The sequence below is a fragment of the Sceloporus occidentalis genome, unplaced genomic scaffold (assembly GCF_023333645.1).
Source record: "Sceloporus occidentalis isolate IW3139 unplaced genomic scaffold, rSceOcc1.0.p SCAF_3, whole genome shotgun sequence".
In the NCBI taxonomy this organism is placed as follows: domain Eukaryota; kingdom Metazoa; phylum Chordata; class Lepidosauria; order Squamata; family Phrynosomatidae; genus Sceloporus; species Sceloporus occidentalis.
The window spans coordinates 20,530,714-20,549,233 of NW_028316983.1; the positions used below are offsets into that span (position 1 = coordinate 20,530,714).

The 18,520-nt window shown below is 40.7% G+C and overlaps 1 protein-coding gene across 1 annotated transcript in view; it reads left to right on the top strand.

Annotated features, from left to right (window-relative positions):
* Window positions 1-3,729: 3,729 nt before the first annotated feature.
* CBLN4 (cerebellin 4 precursor) overlaps window positions 3,730-18,520 on the top strand; it is a 29,534-nt gene continuing 14,743 nt past the window's right edge. Inside the window, exons 1-2 of the mRNA XM_089518493.1 lie at window positions 3,730-4,314; window positions 14,862-14,978. Coding sequence (XP_089374619.1) covers window positions 4,033-4,314; window positions 14,862-14,978 — 399 coding nt within the window. The 5' untranslated portion in view covers window positions 3,730-4,032. The remainder of the gene's footprint in view (window positions 4,315-14,861; window positions 14,979-18,520) is intronic.

An 18,520-nucleotide genomic window follows, 5' to 3' on the forward strand; every position in this document is an offset into this window, starting at 1 on the left:
TTAAACAGCAATCAAAAAGAAAAAAGAAAATACTCTGACAAATTTGGAGGCATCTACCATGATTTTCTAATTACTGCAATGTTTTTGTTTCTCTTTCTAACAGCCTTTCCTTGTAATTTTGATGTTTTGACTTGAAACTGGGCAGTTCAATTTAGGTCCAAAACACCCTGTAGAAATAATCCAGTTTGAGACCTTTTTAACTGCTCAGTGATATGGAATTCTGGGCACCAGAGTTTTGTGAGACATTTAGCCTCCTCTGTCAGAGAACTCTAGTGCCACAATAAACCACAATTCCCAGGATTCCCTAGCATTGAACCAGGACAGTCTCAAAGTAGATTATTTCTGCATGTGCTTTGGACCCTCAACTACAATAAAAATTCTCTATCAAATGTTAAGGTGGCTATGGCAATTTCCTATGAGTTGTGGCTGTCCTCTTATAGGCTACAAAACCCAGAATCCTGGAGTTAGGGGATTCTTGGAATTGTGCAAATCTACAGTGCTATATAAATAAAGCATAATAATAATAATAATAATAATAATAATAATAATAGTTCAAAAGATGTATTTTCTAGTGCTGGTTGGGGAGCTGTGTCCTGTAATTCTCTGCAATACAAACATGCCAGGAAGACAAAATAAACCTTCACATACAGAAATAGGGTAATTATGTTACTTTGTTGTGATAAAGTAATGGATAAATTTATTGTGGTAGTAATGGGATAGAGGGTATACTACACAATGATGTAATGGATTTTAGTTGCCGAATTGTATATCACAGAACATAAATGTGTGTGTGCTTTTTTTGTAGAGAGATCATGTAGCACAGTGGTTCTCAACCTTCCTAATGCCGTGACCCTTTATTATAGTTCCTCATGTTGTGGTGAACCCTACCCATAAAATTATTTTCATTGCTATATGCAAATATGTGCTTTCTGATGGTCTTAGGTGACCCCTATTAAAGGGTCATTCAACCCCCAAAGGGGCCCTGACCCACAGGTTCGGAACCGCTGATGTAGCACCTTTGAGACTAAAAGAAAGAAGTTGGCAGCATGAGGTTTCATAGACTTCAGTCTACTTCCTCAGTTGCATTTGGAAGGAATGCTACTGAGGAAGTAGACTGAAGTCTACAAAATCTCATGCTGCCAACTTTTTCTTTCAGTTAGTCTCAAAGGTGCTACAAGATCTCTCTACATATGGATTCTACAGACTAACGCATCTATGTCTTTGAAATCTTTGTTTTGTACAGCCTGATCCTATCACTATCTACTTTTTACTATTTCCGTTGAACTAATGGGAGCGTGCTTTCATTCCATGTATATGTGCACAGGGTTTCAGCTTAACATTCAGGCTCCAAGAGCTATTTATGACTAGAGCAAAGCTGTTCACTAGACTGTGAATTCCACAGACTGGAGATAACAATGGTGATTCTTCTCCTTCTCATTAATAGTGAGGAACAGATTGAGACTGAGACAGAAAGTCTCTGATTGGGTTGGATTCTAATCCTTGGTGAAGGCCTATCTGGAAGTCTACAGAAAATGAGCTCATCAGAAAACTAGGAAAGGTCGATGACAGAAACAAGAGCAGGCAAGTTCTTGGCTGTTGATATTAGCAAACTAGAAGCCACTGTGAGAGGATGGCTGGGCAAAGAATTATGTTCCATGTGCTGTGGAATGGCTAAGGAATTTGTTACATAGAATACAAGTTGATCAAATGGGGGAACTACCTTAAAAAGAGTTTGAAGGAGATGGAAAGGGGGGGGGGGGAGCCCAAGTCAGGAGAAGGAAGAAGAGGAGGAGGAGGAGGATGGTGCACTTGCCTTTCCAAACTGCATCTTTCCTGGGCTTAGCTTCTTCATCTCCTGCCAGAAAGGAGAATAAGCCCAGGACAGAAGGAGGAAGCAGAAGAGGAAGAGGCAGAGACAGAGGGAGGAGAAGGAGGAAGAGGATGGCTCCCACCTTTCCAAACTGCTCCGTTCCTGGGCATGGCTCTCTCCCTCCCCCTGCTTCTGCTGGGAAGAAGAAAAAGCCCAGGACAGGAGGAGGAGGAGGAGGAGGAGGAGGCATGTACTTTCCAAACTGATCCATTCCTGGGCTTGGCTTGTTCTTCCTCCTGCTGGGTGAAAAAGCCCACATTCCATGGACTGTGGTGGTATCTCCTTTTTTGGCGGATTTTAAACGGAGGCTGGCTGGCAATTTGTTGGGCGGTGCTTTGATTGTGAATTCCTGCATGGCAGCAGATTGGACTGGATGGCCCTTGGGGTCTCTTCCAACTCTATGATTCTGTGATTCTAGTTAAAAAAAGAAAAAAGAAAATTCAGCTCTGATTCTATGACAGGAGGAGGAGGAGGAAGATGGCGTGCACCCTTCCAAACTGTCCAATTCATGGGCTTGGCTTTCCCCTTCTTCTGTTGGGAGGGAGAAAAAGCCCAGGACAGGAGGATGAGGCAGGCAGCCTCCCAGGCCCTGTGGGAGGGAAGAAGAGCACGGTCAAACTTGCAAATAATAATAATAATGTCAATGGCTGGGAGGATCTTGGACAGAAAGAATGTAAACCACAGACCTTTTCCTTGAATCAGAGAATGCTCGGGGGTGGTGTTCCATCAGGGAGCGCCTCAAGGCAGGCTCTCTCCTTGTAAAGAGGCTAGGTGTGTGTATGTGTGTGTGTGTGTCGCATCTTATGCCTTTTAGAGCCCTTCTCATAGACTCATAGAGTTGGAAGAGACCACAAGGGCCATCTAGTCCAATCCGCTGCCATGCAGGAATTCACAATCAAAGCATCCCCGACAGATGCTCATCTAGCCTCTGCTTAAAGACCTCCAAGTAAGGAGACTCCACCGTTCTCTGAGAGAGTATGTTCACTGTCAAACAGCCCTTACTTGTCAAGAAGTTCCTCCTAATTTTGAGGTGGAATCTCTTTTCCTGTAGCATTGTTTCGGGTCCTGTTCCCTGGAACAGCAGAAAACAAGCTTGCTCCCTCCTCAATATGACATCCCTTCAGATATTGAAACAGGGCTATCATATCACCTCTGAACCTCCCGTTCTCCAGGCTAAACATCCCTAGCTGCTCGCAAGCCTTCTCCAGCGCTGGCTAGTCGGAAAGGGTTAATAGGGCCGGCTTTTGTGTCTTTCCCCAATGATCTCGTGGACCTATTGGGTTGAGACGCAGACACACACATGCAACAGAAGAACAGACCTGGAACGGCTTCCCTGGAAGCTAAACCTTCCCGCTCCCCGATCTTTCAAAACCATTTGAGAGAAAAGTTGCTGCTCGTGGAGGTTTGCGCAGGAGTTTCTCATAGCCAGGCGGACTTCTTCGCGATTCAGAGAGAGGGAAAGCAGAGAGAGAGAGAGAGAGAGAGAGAGAGAGAGAGATGGGCTGGGCGGGCTTCTGTGTGCCATGACGCTGGGGGATGGATTGTGGGGAAGAGCCAGGGCACTCCTCCTTTGCCCAGCATCCTGGCCAAGGAAGCAGAGCCTCCGTGTCCGCTCTGGTGCCAACCTGGAGGGCGCCCTCCTCCTGCTCTCAAGACAAGGCTCTTCCTTTGCAGGACCAGAAGAGCTATCCGGGATGGAGCCCCTCGCCGCCAGGTCCAAGGTCCTCCTTGCTTCCTGATCCTCTTCTCTCAACTGCTGTCACCCATCTCTGAAAGTCACTTGAGGGCATCTCCCCCAGCCCAAGCTCGCCTTGATATCCTTGGATGTGGAGGGGTGGGTGGGTGAGGGGGGTGGAGGGCGAAGAAGAGGTCACTGGGAAGCCCTGCCTTGGGCAAGAGGATCGCTCTCTCTTTCTTTTTGGTGGGGGGAGAAAAAAGAAACAAGAGAGGCACACACCAAAGCCAGGACTTTCCCCTTCTCTGTTTGTCTCTGGGAATGCTGGAAAGGCGCAGGAGAAGAGCAGCTCTGGCTGATGCGTTGGCAGCCGTTGGTGTGTTGGTGTGCCAGAGAGTGAGTTGGGTCCCTTTGGCTGCTGCTTCTGCTGCTGCTCTGTGTCTTTGATTGCCTCCCGGTCGCTGTCCGCCTCCTTTGGTGCTGAACCATGGGCGTTTCGACCAGAGCGCTGTCCCTGGTGCTGACCGTCCTCTTGGCCTTGGCGCTGCCCATCTTTTCGCAAAATGATACAGAGCCTATCGTCCTGGAAGGGAAATGCTTGGTGGTCTGCGATTCCAACCCGGCCACCGACACCAAGGGCTCCTCGTCCTCGCCCCTGGGGATCTCCGTGCGAGCAGCCAACTCCAAGGTTGCCTTCTCGGCGGTCAGGAGTACCAACCACGAGCCCTCCGAGATGAGCAACAAGACCAGGATCATCTACTTCGATCAGGTAAATGGAAGAAGTGCCTCTTCCCTTTGGGAAGGAAGGGCCTTTGAATTATTTTCTGGCAGAAAAGGAAACTGGTTTGTTTTATTCCTTTTCATTCATTCATGGTGATGATGATGAACAGTAACAATAGCAGCTTCTCCGAAGCTGCCAGCCAGGGACAAACTCTTCTAGAACATGGCCACCTAACTCAAAAAACCCACAAAAAACAACTATAGAGGCCGGCCATGAACGACTTCATAAAGAGCATCTTCATTTATATACCACTTTATACCACACTAAGCAGTCTCTAAGCGGTTTACAATATTATTATTGTTGTTGTTGTTATTAATGTTTATTTATATGGCACCATAAATTGGCATGGCACTTTACAGGCACCATAACCTGTTGCCAATGGTGTGCAATCTAAAAGCCATACAGTAGAAACTGTCCTAAATTGAGCAAGTTATGCAGTTACAACCCAAACTGCAAAAACAACGAACGCATAGAATCAAATATAAAATGATAAAGCAACATTTATACACTGCTTCCTACCACACTAAGCAGGCTCTAAGTGGTTTACAATTGTATTATTATTATTATTATTATTATTATTATTACAGAGGCATAAATTCACATGGCACTTTACAGACACCGTCAAAACAGCACGTCACCTGTTGCCAATGGTGTAAAATATAAAAGCCATAAAATATAAAGTGTGCAAAAAGCAAGTTATGCAGTTACAATACAAACTGCAAAAACAGCAACTACATACAATCAAATATAAAATTGTAAAACAATATTAAAATACGCTTCCAAATGCATTAGAGAACAAGAAAGTCTTTAATTCAGATTTAAGCCTAGTAAGAGAAGAGACAGTCTGTAGATGTTCAGGGAGGCAGTTCCAGGAGTATGTGCAGCAAGTGAAAAAGGATGAAGCTAAGCCAAGTAATTGCCCCCAACAAGCTGGGTACTCATTTTAGAAACCTTGGAAGGATGCCAGGCTGATTATTACTATTAATATTACTACTATTATTGCCATTCTAACTTATCGACAAGATTTGAAGTGACAGGTAGGGAGGAAGCTGGTTAAGACCAGTTCAGGGGAGAAGGGATGAATCAACAAGTGGGAGCTGATCTGTGAACTCTTTCCTGCTGCTTTGAAGGTGAGGGGGTGAAACTTACAAAACCGTGGTGGAAACACTTGGTCAATGTGCTCTTTTCTTTCTTTCTTTCTTTTTTAAAAAAAGCCCACCACTCTCTTGGGGCTGAATTAACCATAAGCCTGTACACAGAAGTGGGTCGAGGGCTTTGCTTTGAGATCTCAACTACTTGTTTTGTTACTTACAGATTTTGATTTCTGCTATTCCACTCTATACTAGAAGCTCACAGTGGGTTATTTAAGTTTCAGCCATAGAAATGATGTGTGTCTAACACCTACATTCCAACTAGTCTACTTTCTAATTATTTTAAATCAAGTTCGTGATATCTGGGATTAAGAAAGGATGCTGCTGCTCATTTAGGTGACTGGACGTTATTGGAATCTGTGGCAGTGGGAGAATATAGGAGTTATATTGTTTCTTTACCCTTTCAGCCTACTCTTGAGAATATTTACCCAGACTCAGGTCCCTTGAGTTCACGTGGGTGTTACAAAATGACTATGCAAGAGATTGCAGTCTTTCAGAGATGATTCACATCTCTGTAGGGAAAGAGTTTAACATTCCAAGCTGTGATGGGGATGAGAGCACAATGTGCAACAATAATTTCTAACTCCCTGGAAGATTTCTATTTGGTTTGCACTCATCTTTTCCTAGCACTTCAAACCTTTTATCACATTATAAGGTGCCCACTTTCCTAAGTGGAATTCAAATGCATCTCACATTACACCATCTACTTATTGTGGAGCAGTTACAATGGCAACAATAAAGGTGTGGATATAACATGAGTGCAGTTAGCAAACAAAGACATGCTAACACTAGTTGATAGGTAAAAAGACATTTTCTTGTGAAGAACACATCACACCTTCATTAGACCACTGCAGAATTTTTTTCAGTATAGGAAAGACTTCTCTTATCTCTGCCCATTCATCCTAACCTTCAGGGACAGACATCAAAAATTATTTTTATGAACAAATAAAGAAACAGTGATTCATTTTCTCACCCAACCAAGGCTATTCACAATCATTTTAAATAAGTCTTTTGTAATATGAATGATCACTTTTCCAGCAGAGGAAATAAAATATACTCCATCTAGTGTACAAAAGTCAATTTACTTCAATGGAAATTTTAAGAATGTGTGTTAGTTCTTGCCACTGAAGTACAGGAAATTTCTAAAGATACGGTTTTGGCTGGATTGGACCCATGTGTAGCAGTGTGGGGTGAGTGGAGAGAGCGGTGCTGCAATTATGTCGTGTCAGCTCCAATTTGAAATGGATGTGTCTTCTTGGGAACTGTGTAGAACTCTACCATCAGCTATTTTCTCCTATCACCCCCTCCTTCTCATTACACATGAGAGCAGTTAGAGGAGCCTGCCTTTGCAAATATTAGCCAGATGGTTTCATTAAGCCCCATAAGTTACTTTTTAGTCTTTCAAAGTATATTCTCAGAGAGATTGATGGATCTTTAATCTCCCTTGTGACTAGGAAGAGTTCTGGGAATCTTGTCACTCACTCAGTCACACTACCATTAACCTTTCCGAGAGGCCAGGAGACAGGTGGATGTGTAAGAGACTTGGAAATGGCTGAAGCATCATACAGCTGCCTGTATCTATGGGGATAGAGTGAAGGACATAATACAAGCCTTCCCCTTCAGGCACATATTACAAGTCTTGAATTTTTTTAAAAAAATTCCTCCACCAGCTGTGCATCAGAAAAATTGAAACATAACTAATTGCTTCTCTTCCTACTACTTCCTTAATGTCCTTTGTTCCTGTGAGAAACAACCCACTTATCTGCATTCATATGTCTTGTCTTCACAAGAAATTGCACTCTGAACAAGAGAAGTCAATATACACTGATTCCTGCAAGTAAAACATACTTCTTTCTCCCACTGACAGCAATCAATCCCCACATGAACAAATCTGAAAACACATGTCTTTGCACAGAAGTCCTATTAATTTCCTTTGTTAGCTTGCAGTAGTAACTGTGCCTTACAGTGCAACTCAATTAATGCCTACTTAGAAATAAGATCCACCCAGTAGTAAGATCCACTGACTTTCCAATGAAAAGATGCAAATAAGATTAAGACTGAAGTGCAATAAAGGAGAGATGAATCACTGATCATTTTCACCTGTATTGTGTCACCTCACAGTAAATTTTTCTGTCTAAAATGCGAGCTGCTTCCCAAGAATGATCAAGGTAGAATACCTGCAAGGATTTCCTCTGGACTTTTGCAGATTACATAATGTGATGAAGCTGCTTTGTACTATATCACATCAGTGGACCTTCTAGCATAGCATGTTAGCTTTCAGTGCACAACACATTTTCAGCCTTCCATATAAGATTCTGTACAGATAGGGCCTCAGACTCAAGTGCAAATGATGTGCCATATTGTTATTATTATTATTATTATTATTGCATAAGTATATGCTGAACAGTTCGTTAGCTAACCAGCACTGTCATGCAGAAGAATTGTAGTATTGCAAATTAAACATTACTTTTAATTTACTAATTAATTAAAGATTTTTACATTTACAAGTGGATTTTTTTTATCAAAATACAAGAAGGCAGTACACAGTAGGAGACTCTAGAAATGATCATATAATCATAAAATGCAATTACAACAAAATTGCATCAATTATAAATTCATGCAAAAAAGAAGTAAAATAGAAAAGAGTAGGCTAAGCTTTGGGAGGATGAAACCACTTTGCAGATATTATCCTGACAATGTCTCTGCAGGGCAAGTTGGTATTATCATCCTCACACTGCAAATGGGAAGGTGTAGTTTGCCTGGGTTTACCTGATGAGTTTGTAGCAGAGGTGAGACCAAAACCAAGCACTGGCTGATCCTTAGCTTAGTTTCTTAGTAATTATATGTTATGAAATATTAAACTGGTATGGCATATTGACAGCACAATTCTATACATGCCTATTTGGAAGTAAAACCCACTGAGTTCAATGGGACTGGCTCCCAAGTAAATGGGAATAGGATTGGATTTTTGACCAAGGGAGACAAAAGAAGGAGGCCACAGCAGAGGAATAGATGTACACAAATCCATCTATGGTGCAGTGGCGTCACTAGGGTTGCTGTCACCTGATGTGGTAACTCATGTTGTCACTGCCCCACCATTGACCTCCTCCCTTTCCACAGCATACAGAATCTTTAGCAATGATTTTTATACTAATGTTACTCATTAATCATAATTCCTGTATATCACTGAACATCATGGTAATAGGTCTGCCACAAAATAACTAGTAAATTATACCTTTAAATTACAATATCATACACACAGCCTCAGTGTATTTACATGTACACAGTTTGAGAAAAGGTGAAATTTTTAAAGTGAGGGGGTACATGGTTAAGCCACAAGAGTCATAGATAATACTAAAACAAAACAAAACAAAACAAAAAGAAAAACAAGACATGCTATTACCTAGGAATTCAAGGGGAGAATTTCAAACATTATGATAATTTTATTTGGGTCGTTTTTGGAGAATTTACCAAAATTCATAATCCACCCACTCACTCATGTCTGGTACAGATGATAGGAACCCTAAATGTATATACAGACTCTCAGAACAAACAGATTGAAAAATAAACTGATCAAAGTCTGCAGGTTGGCAAGTGGCATCTTAGTGTCATAGGGACTATTGTTTCTGTTTGATTACTGTTATAATAAAAAAAGCTGGGTCTTGGATCCAACTGAGAATAGGTGAGAATTTTCTTTAGTCCATCTTTACATCTTTTGATAAAAACTTTCTCAAATTTCAGCTTTGTTCATAAATTCACTGTAAAGAACTATATATATATATATATATATATATGTATAAAAAGAAACACTGGCAGATTTGTTAGATGAGGCAGGAAAAGTCCTTGATGGCTTATTTCTTGCAAGTCTTTTCCCCCTGACAAGCTCTTCATTTTGAGCATCTGCAGAACAGGCAGGTAGAACACAGCCCTCTTCATGATGGGAGAGGGAAAAAAGCTCTCATTGAGTTTGGTTAGTGTAGACTGGTTCAGTCCATTTCTGATTACCACAATTCACATATCCCTTCATTAACAGGGATGAAAAAAAAATCTGAAATGAAAGAAAACTGTTCAGAGAGAGCAAGACTGACACACACACACCCTGTTTGTACCACCCCCAAATAAAGCAATTTTCATTGCTTCTTTTGTTTGGAATTAAGATAAATCATAAGCAAAATGTAAAAGAGAGTTTTGTTCACAAAAGAAGATAAGAAGGTGAGGGGACAGACATGCAATTAATGTCTCAACTTTACTTATCTGACTGTTTTTTAAAGAAACTCCAGGGCTGTTCATGGCATGAGATTTTAAACAAAGACTTCGTTATCAGAAATTTTAAAAAGCAGAGAGAGGGAAATAAGTCCTAAGATCCTGAAGTTGTTGCTGAAATATGGGCATGACAGGTCCCCGGCTGGGAGATTCTGCAAGTTTCAGGCCAAAAACCTCTGGCACTGTGGCAGTGGGACTCAAGTGCATCTTCATTTAGGAATTAAACCCTTTCTAGTTTAAAACAATCCAGTTTGATGCAAATACCCTAAATTTTATTATTTATGCATAGGTACTCTCACATGGGACAAAACAGGATGGCTTTTGGCATGGAGTCATTTATCTCTTTTTAAAAGTAAGGCAATATAAGATTCTGGATTCCAAATCCTAATAGGGTAAACAGAAACATTTGGAGAAATCTCTGAAAACAGGGCCTTTTTTAAGAATAATTTTCTTCCAGCCAAAAATGGCAGGTGAGTAGACATTATGCAGTGCTAGAATTACAAGGGCCAGAGGAGAGAGCCTTTTGTACTTATCCTTTCAAGGCCCGTACTTTTCATTAAAGGCCCAGTAAGGGTCCCTACCTTTCATTAAGGGCCCATCTCTTTTTCTTCCTAGGTTGAATCACAAATCCTCTTATTGAAACCAGATCAAAGATCCCAAAGCTAGTCTGGTGTTAATGCATTTTAATTCTACCACCCTAAATATACTGATGACATCCAGTCATGATCCAGTAAAGTAGCTTGACTAAGGACGTTATCAGAAAAGGGAAATTGGAAATATAATCCAATGGCAATCCAAACGCAATCATGGGGTTTCGTGTTATTGCATGATAGACTACCACACGCAATATCGGGCAATGGGAAGTCAATCCGAATGCAATCATGGGGTTTCACGTTATTGTGTGAGAGGTGATCACATGCAATTTGGGGCAATGGCAAGCTATTTTTGGGCAATGGGAAGTCAATTCGAACACAATTTGAATTTGCGTAAATTCGTTCTGACCTCACTTCCTTTTCATTCGAAATTAAGAGAAATTCCTTCCATGTGATTAACTCTTAAGAAGAATGCCTTGATCATGGAGTATGGAAAAGCTAGCCAGAAAAGACTATAGTCAGCTGTGGGAGCCTTCTCTCTCTCTGTGTATTTGTGTGTGCGCTAGACAGATGTTGTGTCAGAAACCCTGCAGTTAAAATCATGTCTTCCCTTTCTCCCTGCTTTCCTATCCTAATTAACAGGCACCTGAAACAACAGTGTGCATTGCACAATGATGATAACAATAATACCCAACAAAATCTACAAGAAAAATGAAACACTCTAAACCAGGTCTTCAGGAGAACACCAGTCACAACATCTACCAAATCCAGAATCTATTGAAGTAAAAAAAAAAAAAATCATTTGCTGATGGAGAGTGAGAGAAGAAGATAGTAAATCCATCTGTAGAAGAGCACTCTTAGAAGAGTGGGTCTTAAAACCTCAAAGGGCCCTTCTGTGTGCCTTGTGAGAATTTTGGTGTGTTCACACCACACAGTTATAGCACTCTGGTACTATTTTATTGAGTGGCCCTATCCTGTGGAATCTTGGAATTTGTAGTCTTCTGAGATAGTAAGATTCTATGCCCAGAGAAATCTAAAGCTGTTATCTCAAGAGACCACTGTCAGGGATGATGGGAGTTGTTGCACTTCACCTCAGGCTGTAACTCACCACCAAGTTAATGAAGCTGAGCTGACCAGTTTTGGCCAGTGGTTATTGCTTTCTTCCAAAGCAGCAGAGTTTCTGAGAATAAGCTGAAGACCCTGACAAACCTCTTCAGGCTTTCTCACTCTTCTTCTTCTGATGTCTCCAACACCATCAGGATTTGCTGACTCTTGTTGTTTTCACTTAAGACACCAAACGACTTTGTAGTCTTAAACAAAAGTACTATTTTATTCTACTATACACTATATACAGTTACAATTCTTGCTCTCAGAATATGCCCAACTATCCTACCACAATTCTACCAATCAATCACAACCATCCACAACAACCAGCCAGCATCACATTAACAAAACTGGCAATTATTATGGCTATTGTTAGGTGCCACCCACTGGGTGTGTACATTCACATGATTGGTTGACTTTGTTCACCCCAGACTCAAGTCCAACCCATGAATATGATCTGATTATCTTGTCCATGAAACAAGTCTCAGGTGTTGCCAATATTCATTCCAAAATTTGTCCTTGGTTTCCAAGACTTCCAAATTAGATCACCTTTTACACCTGTGTGATTTCTCTGTCTATACATGCTTAGTCATTTTGCTTCTCACATACATATTTTATTTCTATAACTGCATATCCCATGTTGCATTTCTTGACAACCACAGTAGAGAATTCAAAGTGCTTCACAAAACTGCAGATCCCAGGATTCCATAGGAAGGAGTCATGGCTATTAAAGTTGTATCACATTGCTATTTCTGTAGTGTGGATACACTTCACATCTGAATAAAAAGCAGAGTTTCATTTGTGGCTATAAGGGTATGGGAAGGCACTGAAGGAAGCAAATGTTCCCTACGTTAAACAGGACCCAAGGAATTAAGGGGTATAAAGATCAAAAGCAATTCCTTGATTAGGGTAAGGTGTGCTTGAGACTCATAGAAATCAATAGACTTGATTGTTTAGTTAAAGAACGCAGCTGCAAGGCATTTATTGGAAAGCATACTTCCTCTTAAAATCAATGAGGCTAATTTTTAAGGGCTGTGTTTAGGACTGAGGAATAAATTCCATTAAAATCAATAGTGCTTAAACAAGCCTGACCTTCTGTGGATTGTACCTATTTGTTCTAACAAACCAGCCTAGTATATGGGATTCCCACAGTCAGCTACAGAATACAGAATACAGCCAGAATAGATGTCTGAAACAAATACCAAAGGACTATGCCCCTTTCTTTATGAATATACCCATAGACCCCCTACATGATAATTATTCACTTTGATTCAGAAGATCCCTTTGCTTGGTCTCATGCAGATGTCACACTGTGATACAAATAGGCATTCCACTTTAACAGAAAGGGCAGCTAAATGCAGAGCCATCCTCTTCATGACAGAGTGGAGAAACCATGTTTAACTGGAAGTTTTGAATAAATATTGTACCTTCATTCCTAAGATCACAAGAAAATAGAGCAATGTTAGAAAAATTAATACTCAAATGGCTCACATGTAGCAATACCATATACAAAGTAGGAAATGATCACATATGCTGGACTAAGACTTGGGAGATCTAGGTTCAAATTGTCACTTGATGACAAAGCTCCCTTGGTGATTTTGTACCAGTCACTATCTCTCAGCCTGACTTACTTCACACCATTTGAGTTCCTTGGAGATGTAAATATAACAAATCACAACAACACTATTATATGTACACCTGGAATCATGTCTTGGAGACTGCAATCCTAGAATTATAGAATCATAGGATTGGAAGAGACCACAAGGGTCATCCAGTCCAATCCCTTGCCATGCTGGAATATATGTCTTTACAGATGTATACATGCAAAGAACCTAAGGTTCTCAGGTAAAATATGGATCAAGTCTCCTTTAATGATTGTATAAAAGAAGGAATGTCAGCAGGTCTTTCTTGTCATACAAGCCTCACCTATTGAAATTCTCTTTTCTGTTGTTGTTGTTATGTGCCTTCAAGTCAGATTCTGACTTATGGCAAGCCTATCATAATTTTTTTTTAAGATTTATTCAGAGAACCCTTAAAGTGAACAAAGTTTGGCTACCAGTCCTGAAAAATAGCAAAATCAGGACTCGGCAAATGCAAATGAGAAACCACCCAGAGTCAGGGGCTTTCCCAGCAGACAATGATCACCAATTAGCAGACACTAATCCTCTTTTGCATATCCTCCCACCTTGAGCCCCTGCCATCAACAACAGAACAATACACAGATTAACATGGGAATCACTCCTTCCTACCCAGGGTCACACATTATATATATACATCCAACTCTTTTCCATGCCAGCATTCTCTGAAGATGCCAGCCACAGATGCTGGTGAAACATCAGGAATAAACTCTTCAAAAACATGGCCACATAGCCTGAAAAACATACAAAAAACTATGGATGCCAGCCATGAAAACCTTCAACTTCATATTTAGAGATGGTTTGTCATTGTGATTCTCTAAGGCTACAGAACTATTAAAGGTACAAGGACCCTGTTTCTTATTTCACATAGCAAGCCTAGAAGAAATGCACAGAATTTGAAAAAGGTGTGGAAGGATTGAGGGACATACAAATACACCTGCACTGGTCAGATACACATGTGATGATACCATATGTATGTTTAGTGGTGGGTGTACAGATATGATGATGCTCTCTTTCACTTTGGGATCCATCTGATTTACATCTATGCTCCATGGACAACAATGTATCTTCCTCTCTAGGACAAGTGCCTAGTTCACGATATCTCAGTTGTGTGCCTTAACCAAGTCTGCTTATTTGCAATGGTTCTGGCATTTGATCTTGCATTGCCAGCGGTCTTGCATTGCACCATTGTAGTGCTGGTGTAACATCACACCTTTGTGCTGCTGACATTTTGCTGATGTGATTCTTGGTGTTCCGCATGCTCTCTTTGTGTCTGCTTGGTTATTTTAGCAAAGCTTGTGTCACCAGAGTGCTTTGAGAACTGTGTGACAAAGGGATTTTGAAATACACAAGTAATCCCACTCACTGTGGAAAGGCGACTAGTGCTTCAAACTCAGCAAGAGCTTTGGGGAAAAATAAGGAACATAGAATACAAAGTCCATGCAGTGTGCTTATATTCAGACAATTTCAGAAGGAAGCCCTAGCAATTCCAAAGAGACTTCCCCTGAATTCAAATGCATACAGCCTCTGCATTAGAAAGACATTTCAAGGCCAGTTTAATCTTGCTAAAAATAAATATTTTCTGCATCAGCAAATAGTCACTTTATGTTCCATATATTAGTAACAACAATTTTGAGGGGGGAGGGATATTTTTTTAAAGCACACACTTCAACTTTAGATGTGAATAAACCTGGTGATATATCTTGTGTTTATTGAAAGTTAGTACTATTATTTTCCAGAATACTAAATGACTGCACTAACTCACATTTTCCCTTTTTATTTTGTAGATCCTAGTAAATGTGGGAAATTTCTTTACATTGGAGTCTGTCTTTGTAGCACCAAGAAAAGGAATTTACAGTTTTAATTTTCATGTAATCAAAGTCTATCAGAGTCAAACAATCCAGGTATGTTGATTCAAAGCACTTGAAAACATCTTTTAAAAAAATATTTCCTTCATTCCTGCTTTGGATAGGTGGCTAGTGGCTGAAAAATAAGTATGCTAAACAGAATGGAACAGTGTTGATGAGTTGGAATCACACCAAATTTTGTAAAAATACAGTATTAAAATGCAGAAGTAAAAAGCTCATTGTAATAAATTCAGATGGACTTCAGGGAGGTTCTTAAAAGTGTTCATACCTCAATACAGCCTGGAAAGTTCATAATAAAAAAAACCCTTACCTTCAAATTACAAGATACAACTTTTTAAAAAAATAATTCTCCTTGGAGATTGTCTATGTCTGAGCACAATCCACCAGAAATCAATGAGTTTAGAATGATAGAATAATAGAATCTTAGAGCTGGAAGGTACTGCAAGGGCCATCTAGTTCACCCCTCTGCTGTGCAGGAATGAAAAACCAAAGCACTCCTTAAAGATACCAGTTCAATCTCTGTTTAAAGAACTTCAAAGAAGGAAAATCTACAACCTCCTTCTGCGGTAGTCAGTTCTACTGCAGAAGAGCTCTTACTGCAAGGAAAGTGTTCATAATGTTTAGGCAGAGTTTCTTTTCTTGTAATTTGACTCCATTAGTCAGTATCTTAATCTCTGGAGGAGCACAAAATGGTTTGATTCAATTTCTACATGACATTTCTTTAGCTATTAATAAATGGCTATCATGCCACATCTCAGGTCTAATCTGCTCTGCAGAAATAATACATGTTGACACCGCTTTAACTGCATGGGTCAATGCTATACCATTCTGGGATGTGAAGTTTAGTGAGATATTTAACCTCCTCTGTCAGAAAGCTCTGGTGCTAAAATTCCCAGGATTTCATAAGATGGATCCATGGCAATTAAAGTAGTGTCAAATTGCATTATTTCTGCAGTGCAGCTTATACCTTAGTTTTCTCTTTTCCAAGTTAAGCATACCCTGAGTGGTAGAATTCAGAGAGATACCTATGTTAGTCTGGGAATATCAGTATGTAAAGGGATCTTATAACACTTTTCAGACTAACTGAGTGTAAAAACATTTTAACACAAACTTTCAAAGATCATGTCTATGAAATCTTATGCTACAGTGTGTTTCACTCAGTTAGGTCCAAAACACACTGCAGAAATCATCCAGTTTGAGATCACTTGAACTGCCCTGGCTCAAGTCTAGGAAATTCTGGGAACTGTAATCTTGTGAGACATTGAGCCTTCTCTGTCAGAGAGCTCTGGCACCACAATAAACTACAATTCCCAGGATTCCCTAGCACTGAACCAGGGCAGTTAAAGCAGCCTCAACCAGGATGATTTCTGCAGTATATTTTGAACCTTTGTCTCAAAGTGCTAGAATATTCCTTTGCATATCTTATGTGAAATGCTTGTTTTCTAGCCCTTTGATCATCTTAGCCATCCTTCCTCTGGACATGTTCCAGCTTGTCAATATAATCCCATATGTCCATTATTCATAATGAAAATAAAGAAAAGTCTTATTCTGGGTATAAATTAAAATTGGTAAATTCATAGCAATAGCAGCTTCTGGATTCATACATGCTGAGGAGCATAAGGAGGAGGGTGCTACTGTTAGCTTCCCAAAGGCATGAGGCTGGCTACTGTGGGCACAGAATGCTGGACTAGTCTAGGTGTTAGACCTTTAGTCTGATCCAACAGGGCCCTTAAACACAATGGCCCCTTTCCAAGACTCTGTTGGCAGGAAAACTTCAAATCAAATGCTATTGGGGATTGACACTGACTTACATCTAAGGTGAGGTGGACAAAGCATGGCCTTCCAACCAGTCCAGATTTGTTGGACCACCCTTTTCCTAGCAAAATTTAAAGAGTGAATTGCTTCTTCTTCATTTCTGTGCTATTTAACATAAGAAAATAATAATCTTTCAAAGCCAGAAGGGCACATCTGATTTTCTTTTCTTTTCTGGGGGTTGTGGCAATTCATTGGGCTCCAGAGGATCTTAAATAGAAAATTGATCCCTTGCATTCATTGCACTTCCCTGCTGTTGTAAGCAAAAATATTTGTTAATATTTATTCACCTGTCAATAATAATAATAATAATAATATTTCTATTTCCCGCCTCTCCCTGCAGATCGAGGTGGGATTACAGCAGCCAGCAAATTTCAACAATAAAAACACATATTTCAACAATATTAAATACATAGCATAAAATATATATACAGTACATTACTATCAATACAATACAGCTGGTCGGCTCTCCATAAAAACATACAATACTGACAGAGGTGAGAATTTTACAGCAGGTTTGGTGGGTAGGCTCGCCAGAAGAGATCTGTCTTCAGTGCCTTCTTGAAAGCACCCAAGGTGGTAATGAGACGGATCTCTTCCGGCAAATCATTCCACAACTTGGGGGCCACAGTGGAAAATGCTCTGTGGGAAGTGGTCACTAGCCTGGTATTTACGTAGTCTAGTGATTTCTTCCCAGATGTTCTGAGAGGGCGAGGCGCATTATATAGGGAGAAGTGCTCCCACAAGTAACTTGAGCCCGAGCCATTTAGGGCTTTAAAGGCAATAACCAACACTTTGTATTGCGCCCAGAAGCTAATTGGCAGTCAGTGCAGAGATTTTAATATTGGTGTCCTATGGTCAAACCTCAATGCTCCGGTAACCAATCTAGCTGCTGCATTTTGAACTAATTGAAGCTTCCAAACTTGGTACAAAGGTAGCCCCATGTAGAGCGCATTACAGAAGTCTAAACGAGAGATTACCAGTGGATAACAAACAAATTTGACAAAATCATAGTGGATGAGTCATGGCAGATGAATGGAAACTTCATACTCAGAATCAATTTACACATGAGTCCTATGCATTTGGAATAAATAACTAGAGTTGAAATGTAATGCATTAAAAGTAGCAATGTTACTTGAAACACATTACCCTGTGGGATGTAACAAGGACTTGACAAATTTCCTTTGGAAATTATGTAATGTTCAACAAAATTATTAGATTCTTGTGTAAGATGCAGCATTTTTTTATTGCCCGGGAGGGGCACCGCCACAATAAACACATAAGCATAGTTGGAAGAAAGGCCACAACTTTATTAAAGCAAGCAGCAAACAGAATAGGGTTGGCACATAGCATGAGGTCAGGATCTGGAAAATCAAACAACACCCCAGTTGTTCGATAACCGCAACGGCCTGGGCCAGGCCTGATGTTGGGATGACCTAGGGTCTATGTAACTCCATCTAGCAACCAGCAGATTGCATGTATTTCCATGAGCCCCTAGTCACCAGGCCACACAATAACGTTATGACCCCTGCAATGGCCACAACGTATCCACTCAGCGTACCCAGGTCCCCAAGGACTCCCACTCCAGTGCTCCACAGCCCTGGAGACCACTCCCCCCCCAGATCCTGGCCTATGCTGCCACCCCTGGTTGTGACTAGCAAAACACCAACCTGAGGGAGGGGAACGGGGAGCCGAACTAAAATGGCCCCGAACACTGGGCCACATGGCCTTATATAGGCCCGGGCTAAAGGAGGAGCTGTGCAAAT